Consider the following 10,244-nt stretch of genomic DNA (forward strand, 5'->3'; position numbering starts at 1 on the left):
GCTAAGAAATCTGATGGCACAATATTCTTTGCAACCTGCTCTAGTTGGCTTCATTTTGAGCAGCAGGTTGGATTAGAGATCTCCAGAGGTGGCACTTCCAATCTCTGGATTTGTGTACTTCAGGCTCTATAGACATTAAAATATGGTCAAGAGTTGATTGGAAAATGTTGTAATGTAATTTTACTGTCTCTACAGAACTCCACTGGCAGTCTAGTACACCAAAACAAGAATAATTCCAAAACTAGAGTTGTGCTCTGGAGTAAGAGCACCCATATTCTCAAATCATGCTAAAAATAGATGAGGACCTTCAAGCTTACTGGCTACAAAAGAGGACAGCCATAAATGAACCTGAGGAGGAAGGTCAGCTACTAGATATTCTTAACATAAAAGAGCATACAGTTAACTTCAACTTGATGCTAGATGCCTAACTGGAATTGAAATCCTCTTGCTTCAAGGCCCTTTTTATACCTTTTTTAGTATATCCTGAAGTTTCAAAAATTCTAAAAGCTCAAATTGTAATAGTATATCAAAATTTTTCACATAATTAAGCAATAGCTTAGGTTGTTTCCACAACCTTATTTTAAAAAAAAGTTATGCAAGACCACACTTGGAGTACCATGTCCAGTTCTGGAGACCATAGCACAGAAAAGACATGGACCTGTTGGAGTAAGTCCAGAGGAGGACCACAAAAATGATCAGAGTGCTGGAGCACATCTTCTCTGAGGACGCGCTAAGAAAGTTGGGGCTGTTCAGCCTGGAGAAAACTCCTGTAAGACTTTACTGCAACCTTTCAATACTTAAAAAGAGCTTGTAAGATGGGGACAGACTTTCTAGTAGGGCCTGTTGCAATAGTACAAGGGGTATCAGTTTTAAATGAAAAGATTTAGACCAGACATAAGGAAAAAATATTTTATAGCGGCAGTGGTGAAACACTGGAACAGGTTGTACAGCAAGTTGGTGGATACCCCATCCCTGGAAACATAAATGGCCAGGTTGGAAGGGGCTATGAGCAACCTGAAGCTCATTACAGGGGGATTGAGCTAGATGACATTTAAAAGGTTTCTTCAAATCCAAACTACTCTATGATTCCATGTTGACATCACAAACAACTTCCATATAAAGTATCAAAGAAATGGCAAATGAAAAACTGGAATAGAAATACGTTTTACTAGGTACTACAGAAAAAACCCAAAAACATCTGTTGAGTACATCTGCTGGTGACCAGCTGTTGCCTTTTGTCTTGCCCTCCAGTGACAAACAAGGTCAAGTACTGCAATCATTGCATCAGAGTCAAAACAATAAAAAAGCCATGAGCACCATCAGAAACTCTCAAATAAGTGCACTTCGTCTTCATCAGTTCCCACAACGGCATTACTATCTCTCAAGGACAGGATTTAAGCAAAATACTCACCCTAAGTAATTATTACACAATCTAAGAAAAACTTCGAAGTTTCTCCTTGCAGCCACTTACACAAAAAGAGGATTTTGTGCAATCTGGCAATAAAATAAGATCTAAGCCTTAAATATACAGCATGCTTCTCCACTGCAGCCGCACAAGTAGTAAGTCTGAACTCCCCATGAACTGACAAGATTACACTTGCCATGTGACAACTACACTTGATACAAATTCTATTTTTACTGAAACAAGGTTGTGTGACTCTTGATCAAAATTGGTTCATCCTAGTTGACGGTCTTTGATGTTATGCCAGCGTTTGGACTCCCCTTTCTTTCCTAAAGAAAACAAACAAACAAAAAGACAGCCAACCTCATAATTGCTCCTTTTAAAATAGCATCTAAGAATTTGATTTGGTTTTCTTTTTACAGGGACAAAGAAGGAAATTGAGGAAAAGAATTTTTAAAATATATTCACTGAAAAGAGTATTAAAGCACCTCCCTCCAAGCTAATGGTGTTTGAAAAGACTTCAGTATAGCATTACTGCAGTTATTATGCACATTTGTACACAAATGCCTGAGAAAGAAAAGTGCCACATGATTTCAGATGTTGATTTGACAAATTTATGTACTGCAGACAGGAATTTCCTGATTCAAAACATGGGCATGAAAAAGAGCTTCCTGTTGCTCATTTTACTCCAAGAGTAAAAAAGTCCCCAAAAGACAACAATTTTCCCCTTTTCCTTAAGGGAGAGATTGCAAAAGTGTATAGGGTGAAGAGACCTATTTTGCCAACAGATTACTTTTGTTGAGTTTGGATACTGGCACAGAGTTGGAACCTTCTCCTTAAATACCTGTTTGGACACAGCCAACTCAAGCATAACATCAAGATGGTAACACCTCCTTTGTGCTTCAACTTCTTTAAGGAGGTCTCACATAAACCTGTCCTCAATGCCATGTTGGTGCTAGAAGGCACACAAGTAGATTTGGAACTAAAATGAGGGCTATGATCAGACAGAACAGCTTTTTGCCCCCCAAGGTCAGCTACAGGACTATGAGTTCTAAACCTAAATGATACTTAAATAACAAAGTCCTGCAGCTGGTCTATCCCCATCACAACCTGCACATTTACACACATTGAAAATGTTGCGTATTTCTTCTTCTCATCAAGAAGGAATAGATTTTACTGGGCACACACCACCTGTTCTTCAGCTTTTGAAGGTCTCTACTCCTAAATGAAATAGTCCTAATTTAGCAAAGCACATGTCCTGTATTAAAAAATAGGGCACAGCTAACTATAAAATGAAGAGCAGAAATAAATCACTTGTGCATTTCAGCCTTCAAATGTCATCTACTGCCTTCTGCCAATCACTTTCCTAATGCAAACAAGACACACAAAGGAGCAAACCAATTCCTAGTTAGGAATTGTTCACAGAAGTAAGGAATCCAGAAGTGGGAAAAGAACTGAAATTGCCAAAAAAATAAGTTTGCTGAGGAGTTCTTTGGGGTTAGTGGATTAGACTTAAAACTGCTTACCCAATTCTGAATACAGGTTGATTTTTATTTTTCCCTCTCACAAGGAATGATATAGTATCAACTTCAGTTTGGATTTTATGAAGTCCAGTTCCATAGAAGGATGTTCAAATTCAGCTTAGGAATGTTACCAAAGCAGCCTCATCTCCTTCCGTGCCTTTGAGGAGTGGGCAAAAGAAGGATGAGAATGTGCAAGTCCTGGACTCCTACTACCTTAGATGAGACAGGTCTGCTGGGAGCTTTCCATGTCATGCATCCTCAGCTTGAAAGTTTATCCAGGCCTCTGACTGGCACCCAGTTAACAATTTATTATTTTTATATGTACAGAAGAGCATCCAGTTAATTTTGCACCATACAAAGCTACCAACCAAGTCAAAGATAACTCCCTAGAGCACAGTTAGTTAGCTAATATCTATTTTAAAAAAATAAAAAATAAAAAGAGACTCTTCCTTCTCCAGAAGGATCTTATGAAAGAATAACATTTTATAAAATAACATGGATGTTACTGACTAAGTTACTTTTTAAAAAGCTATCAATAAAAGTAGCAACTTTTAAAAGCCTAAATCTCCCATAAATCTGTAGCTGTGTGCATGTGTATAAAAGCACACATTTGAATTGCACACAGTCTGGCCATTTTTTAGAAAAGAAAACTCTGTTTTATGAAGAACTGACAGCAGCACAGCAGCTCACTTAAGCACTGTGTCCAACCCTCCTCCTGCCCCTGCCATATGATCTAGACAACAACATGCAACATAAGCACTGAGCTTAGAGCAAATTTACTTTTTGGAGACAAACTGAGTAAACACACACACACAATCATTTTGCATTGCTCAGTTGACAGTTATATTAGAAAATGAACATCATAAGCAGTCTTTTTGAAGATTGCTTTTGGTTAAGAACAGTTGGCCACTGTCAGACTGCAAATCTACTTTTAGAGAAACAACAGTGCTTGAAGGATTGACATTTGGAATATTGCTATACTTCCAGTGTAACAATTTCGCTGTTAAGAGGCAAGTCTCGCCTCTCTGAAGGTAGCTAAGTGAAATTCAGCCAGAGGTAAAAGGCAAGAACAGACATTGGACAAGAACCAAAATGCAGAATACAATCACATAAGTAAGTGCAACACCAAAAGCACTATTAAGCAGCACTCTAATATTTACAGTAGCCACATGGATGTTAAGGCTAAAAAACAAGCAAAAACACCCCACCAGAACAGTAAAGTAAGACAGTGGTAAGTGTGATATACTAAACTTCATGTTTAACAGGTCAAATAGTAATGTGTAAATGCAACTCAGACATCAAAACAAGGTGAGGAAAGAAATGCACAGCCTAGGAGCCTTTTAGTGTCCAACTTGATGAGACTCTTCACTTGACTCTGGGGAACCTCATGGGGTAGAAGATAATTAATACCAGAAAGAAAAGCTGCCCTTGCCTCTGAAGATGCAGTATACAGTTAAGATGTCACAATTTCGTAATTAAATAATGTAGTAAAAGCTAATTTATTGCCTTTCCCATCCCCTTACCCTCATTAAAATTTCCCACGAGGCTTCACAGATTCTAACCACCAATATAAATAATTGGTCAATTATTATCATTCAGCTCTTTAAACAAAAGACTACCATGGTACACTGTTTTTCACAGCTGACATAAGCACTGCATGTGAAGTAAATCCAGCAGCACTTTGTGCAGAAACAAATCCTAACATTTGGTAAAATCTATAGGTCACAAATGCCAGAACTTTTGGATTAAAAATATTTCCATACACAACATCAGGTGTATCAGAACACTTGCCATCAGTGAATTAGCAGAGATCTACTTTGAAATGAAAGGCAGCATTCACATTGAATGAGTGTGCAACAGCACCTTCAAGAAAAAGGACAAGTCTGAAAGTCTGGCTCTATAATGCAGACCTTGACCACATTTCCCAGCTGAAGGGACAGATTTGAGAGTGTAACCTACTTCAAAATGAACACAGACTGACCCTTTTCTCCACATGTTACATACTGGCATATCCTAGGAAGTTTTAGCTACTGTGTACCAGGTCAGACATCATAATTAACACTGCCTTTGTGGAACCATGTTCCCTGTGCTTTGTAGCAACTGTATCTCATGACAAAGGCAGGTTTCTGCGCTGGTGCTCACTTTAGCAGAACACTGGGATCTACACAGGAATTCTCCCTTCAAGTGCTTAGTGAATAGAAAATACCACAAACAAAAGTTTGAAGAAGGAACATTTTCAAACTAAGAACAGAGTGAAAGTTATTCCTAAAGAGTTTGCATTAAATCTCCCCAAATTAAATATTCAGATTCAAAAAGAAAAAGTTCATCAACAAGGCTTATGATTCAGAAACATTCAGAAATGTTTATTTCCTTGTCCAACGTGCTGTTTCACTGATTTCACCCAGAGTTTCATCCATTTTTCCCCTGCCATCCTCTGTTCTCTTACAGCACCAGGCTGCCATGTTACATCAAATCTTTTACATTTTAGCTGATCAACTGGAGCTGCTGCTCATTGTCATCAATCCTGTCTAGACCAGCTTCTGGAAGGAGAAAGTGGAGAAAGTGCAGGAGATGTCCAAAGTAAGTTTTATCCACAACTGCAGGATTCTGAACACTTGACTTATTAAAAAAAAAACCCCACATTCTTTCATATGGTCTGAACATTGGTATTGTCAAAGTTTTTTACCATCATTTAGCCTCTCTCAAATTTGACTGGTTCTCAGGTCTCAGTTTAATGAAGAAGTCACTTGTGAAGAAGACAAAAGTTGAAAAGGTCTTTTGCAAAGCAGCAATTTCACCTCAATGCCACAGCTTCCTTTCATATGTAATTATTCCTCCAACTCATATCCCAAAGTCAATTTTTTTGTACTACAAAAGCCTGTGGTTTTAAAGTCCTTCCCTTGAGGATGAGAAACAGCCTCAGGAGGAAAGAAGGACAGCATCCAGTTAACCTTTTCCCAAAGGTCCCAGGCCAACAGCTGCCACTACAGTCAGCAGCCACCCAGCCTCGTCCCCAGCAGAGAAGGTTTTTCTGGGCAGAAAAATCACAGAAACACTGCCAAGGTGTCTCATCTGTGATGAGTAGTGTCTTGTTTGGTCAGCTGCATTACATTTTAAGACAAGTTCTTAAACAGAACACCTGACTTCTGATAGCTTCTGCAACAAAAGGCTGCTCTGTCCACTATCAGACACAAGGCCTCCTCTTATTTAAAAACCAAGCAAGGAGATAAATAACCGAGAGAAACTAAAATGATTTGTCCCCATGGCAAGAAAGTGAAAGGCAGCAGTAGGACTCTTGCTGTGGTACCCTGATGATTTCCATCAGTTTACCTGCCTAAGCAAAAGCCCTACAAGTTCTGCTCCATGATAAAGTGGATTTCTTGCTCCAGTGATCTATTAGCATCAGTAGCACTGTTCAAACACAACTGCTGGAGCACATTCAGAAAGATTCATCTCAAGCTCTAACACTTCAGTCTGAATCTACTGTATAAGACAACAAGCCTGAAAACTCAAGCTCCACATACTTTTCAGGTGAACAGATTTCCAGGAATAATCTGCCTTATAACAATTATTTTAAAAGTCCAAATGAAAACTAGCAAAGTAAACTTGTATTTAGTAGTTTACATTCCGGTAAACAAAGTTCTGTTTATATATTAATTTATTGTAATTCCTTAAATGAGTGTCGTGTTCAGATCCCATCTGCATGACATGATTTTTCAGGTAAGTAAATTTATTTACACTTAAGCTTCATTCAGAGCAAGTTTTAGTCTTAGAAAATTAAATTAATGGAAAACAAATACATTCAAAGGCACCAGCAATCATACACCAGACTCCTCAAACATCCAGCTCCCCAGTGCATCTTAACATGACAACTGTAGCTTCCAATAAAATTGCATTCAAGAAAGCCTTGGCCAACCAAATAAATAAAGGCAGTCCAGTGTAGTTTATGTGATCAGTCACAAACACTTAGCTGCCTGAGATTATTTCACATACAGCACAGATGTGAATTTCAAAAAAAAGTTTATTACTGGTAAGTGTAACAATGTAGCAATCCATGTAACACCCAATTTCCTGGTCATAAAAGCTCCCTATTTTAGAAGTGGTATCTTGACCAAGAGTTATCCTTGCCCTAATGTATCTGTTAAACACTGAGATGAGAACCAATTTGGGCAAATTCATGAAGTTCTGCAGTTCCACAGCAGATAGGAAGGAAAGCTGTGTGAAAAAACCCAGCCACTTAAAAAATCATTTGCAGTCGTCTTCCTGAAATCTCACCTAATATATCAGCAAGCAGCAAATGGGAAAACAGCCTTTAAGAAGCTCAGCTAACAAAGGTACTTTTCTCCACCCCTAAAATGACATACCATAGTCCAGCATCAGCCTACAAAGCCCAACAGGCTGAAAACAGTGTACCACAGACAGTGCTTCATGAACTTCAAAATGGATATTCAGGTTGCTTTTAAAGTACACAGAAAATGGTGTTACCCCTCCACCCGGGAGCATAATCACATCCTACTAAAAAGCAACTTTTTACAGCAATTAAATGGTTCATTTGGCAAAGGCACCAAAACCCCAAGTAGTCTATTAAAAAAAAAAAAAAAAAAAAAAGCCTCTCTTTATCAGGTTTAGATTTGTTCTCCTCTATACCACTCAGGAAACAAAACTAGTATGAGAGCTTCTCCAAGTTTCTCAGTAATTGATGATGCACAGAAGTTACCAGGAAACATGATCTATTAGCACATTAATGATGAAGTTCTGGTCATGGGGCTTGGGGATCTTTTAAGTTTATTTTAACTTTAAACCACTATTCTAGTTAATTCTCAAGACAGGTAATGGTCTGCACTGCAAAGATTAATTTGCCACATGTAGTCTGCTCTTCTAGGATCCAATCTCCACTCTGAATGGAGGAGAGAGGTGAACTAAGAACACCCTGGTAAGCACTGTGAGGAAGAGGAGGATTTGTACTATCAGGTACTTCTGGAACAGTTAATCTCTCCTTCCCTTCACTGAGGGTTGCAAAAGACTGTGTCAGTCACATCCCCATCCCCCCAAAAAATTGTACATTTGTTGAAGTAATCAGTCTTCTGAATTCACAGGAAAGCTCAGGCATGCATCCACACTTTCCTGTCACTGAGGTGAACAGCCCTCAGCAGCATGACCAGAACTATCAACAATGACCCTTTCAACTCTGGAGAAAAACTAAGATTTCCCCTCTCAGAGGGAATCCAAAGAGCCTTTGATTGCAACCTCCATGTTCATCCCATTTATGCAGGAGTTTTTCTAGTGATGGTATCAATTGACTGAAGCCCCACGACAGGAAGAATAGCTTTAGCTTAAAGCATCTGACTTCATCAACTCCTCAGAAAGCAGAGCTCATTTGGCAAGAAATGAAAGGAACTGCAGAATCTGCTCTAGAAGTGGCGTCTTTCCCCTTTCCTTTACACAATCTTCATGCATATTTTGGATGCGAGAGGTGTATTCTTTGGCAGCTGCCGTCTGAACTCCTAAAGAATGGAGCAGACCACAAGATCTTCTCCCTCGCTCCACCTACAAACCCTCAACAACAAAAAAGGGAGGGATGATGATCCTATACAGTTGCCCAACATGCCAAGGGGATGGCATACATCCTACAGAGTTGCCTAAATACTTGGAAGGCAATACATACAGAAGTCAACTAGAAGTTAAAGAAAGCTTAAAACCAGCTGGCAGAATGACAAACTTGCTGTACTTGCCATTGGTTTGCCTGACACCAGCTGACTGCTCCAGTAGTCCTTCACACCAGAAGCAAAGCAGCTGAAATTCATCCTTGATGCAACTCCAGCGAGACTAATAGGTTTCCACAAGAGCGAATCAGGCCCTGTATATCTAAAACCAAGCCCACTAAAGTTTCACTGAAGCGAAATAGCAGGAGTACAATCTCTGGATAACAGCTGGAGAACATTAACTCTCCCCCCAACCCTTGCCGGGGTTAATTTTTTTCTTTCTGTTCAGACAGGAAGCAGTCATATAGCATACTGCATAATACAAGGATCCTGGGATATAAAGACGAGTTGAAAAGGATCACAAAGAACGCTTTACAAGTTTTTAGAGTTAACGCTGCCCTAACCCCCGAGCTGCCTTCGAACAGCAACAAGCCGCGCCGCTTCCCCGACATCAGCAGCTGAGACAGCGCTTAAACTACTCTCTAGTAAAAAATAAAATAAATGAATAAATAAATAAATGAAATTAAGGGCGTTTTTAAGGGGCGCAGCGGAGCCCAAGGACTATGTCGCGGATCCGGGTGGGAGAGGAGGACCCCGCCGCGGCCCCCCCATCCCGGTGATCCCTCCCCAGCCGGGACGATCCCACCGCCGCTCCAGGACCCCTCCTGCCGCCCCCCCCAGCTCAGCTCACCCTCGCTGCCGTACTGCTTGCCATTGTTGGCGCCCATCCTGCCGCCTTCATGCTCGCCGCCGCTTTCCCACGCCGCCGCTCAGCATCTCTCCCGCGGCGGGCGGAGCGCAGCCCGGGGCACTGCCGGGGGAACGAACGGGCCCCGAGAGTTTTCACGGCGACATGTCCACAGCAGCCTTGCAGCTTCCTCCGCTTCTTCTCGGGTGGCCGACACACCCTCCCTTCCCCACTTCACATTGAAAAAAAAAAAAAAAAAAAAAAAAAAAAAAAAAAAAAAAAAGGGAAAAAACTTTAAAAGCGAAAGAATCAAAAATGCGATGTATCGGCGCGCCCTCCCCAGCCCGATTTCCAGCCGGGGTGTCCGGGCCAGGAAGGCGGCTGCAGTTATAATCCACAGGCAGGACGGGCGGGACGGGCTCCGGGCGCTGCCTCCTCCGCCCGGCTGGCGCTCGGCTCCTCCGGGGCTCCAGCGCCGCTCCGCCTTCCTCCTCCTCCTCCTCCTCCTCGCTGCTCTGCCGCCTCCCCCGGGAGGCCGCCGCCAGCCACTTGTTGCCCGGGGCGGGAGGAAAGGGAGCCCCGGCCGCAGACTTTTGTTAGCGGCAGGCGCCTCCTCCCGGCGCCCAGCGCCGCCGGCCGGGGCGGGAGGGATGGGGATGGGGATGGGGATGGAGGGGGGGAGGGAGGAGAGCCCGGCCCCGGCCCTTAAAGACACAGCGCCCGAACGGGGGCTTCCCTGGCCGCTGTCCCCCTGTCCCCACGCTGTCCCAGCAGAGCGGCCGGCGGGGATGGCTGCGGGGGCTGCTGGCAGACCCGCCCAGGGCAGCCCTGCCCGGGTGTCCTCCCCACAGGCAGGACGGGGCTCTGCACCCTCACGGCGCCCCGGACCCCGGGCAGCTCACCGCGGGCTGAAGCTCTAAGGAAGGCGC

The 10,244-nt window shown here is 42.3% G+C and overlaps 1 protein-coding gene across 1 annotated transcript in view; it reads right to left on the reverse strand.

The window, feature by feature from the left end:
- FBXL7 (F-box and leucine rich repeat protein 7) overlaps nucleotides 1–9,901 on the reverse strand; it is a 176,060-nt gene extending 166,159 nt beyond the window's left edge. Inside the window, exon 1 of the mRNA XM_083865099.1 lies at nucleotides 9,319–9,901. Coding sequence (XP_083721225.1) covers nucleotides 9,319–9,355 — 37 coding nt within the window. The 5' untranslated portion in view covers nucleotides 9,356–9,901. The remainder of the gene's footprint in view (nucleotides 1–9,318) is intronic.
- Nucleotides 9,902–10,244: the final 343 nt, after the last annotated feature.

Source organism: Zosterops lateralis (assembly GCF_965231275.1).
Source record: "Zosterops lateralis genome assembly, chromosome: 1".
Lineage (NCBI taxonomy): Eukaryota > Metazoa > Chordata > Aves > Passeriformes > Zosteropidae > Zosterops > Zosterops lateralis.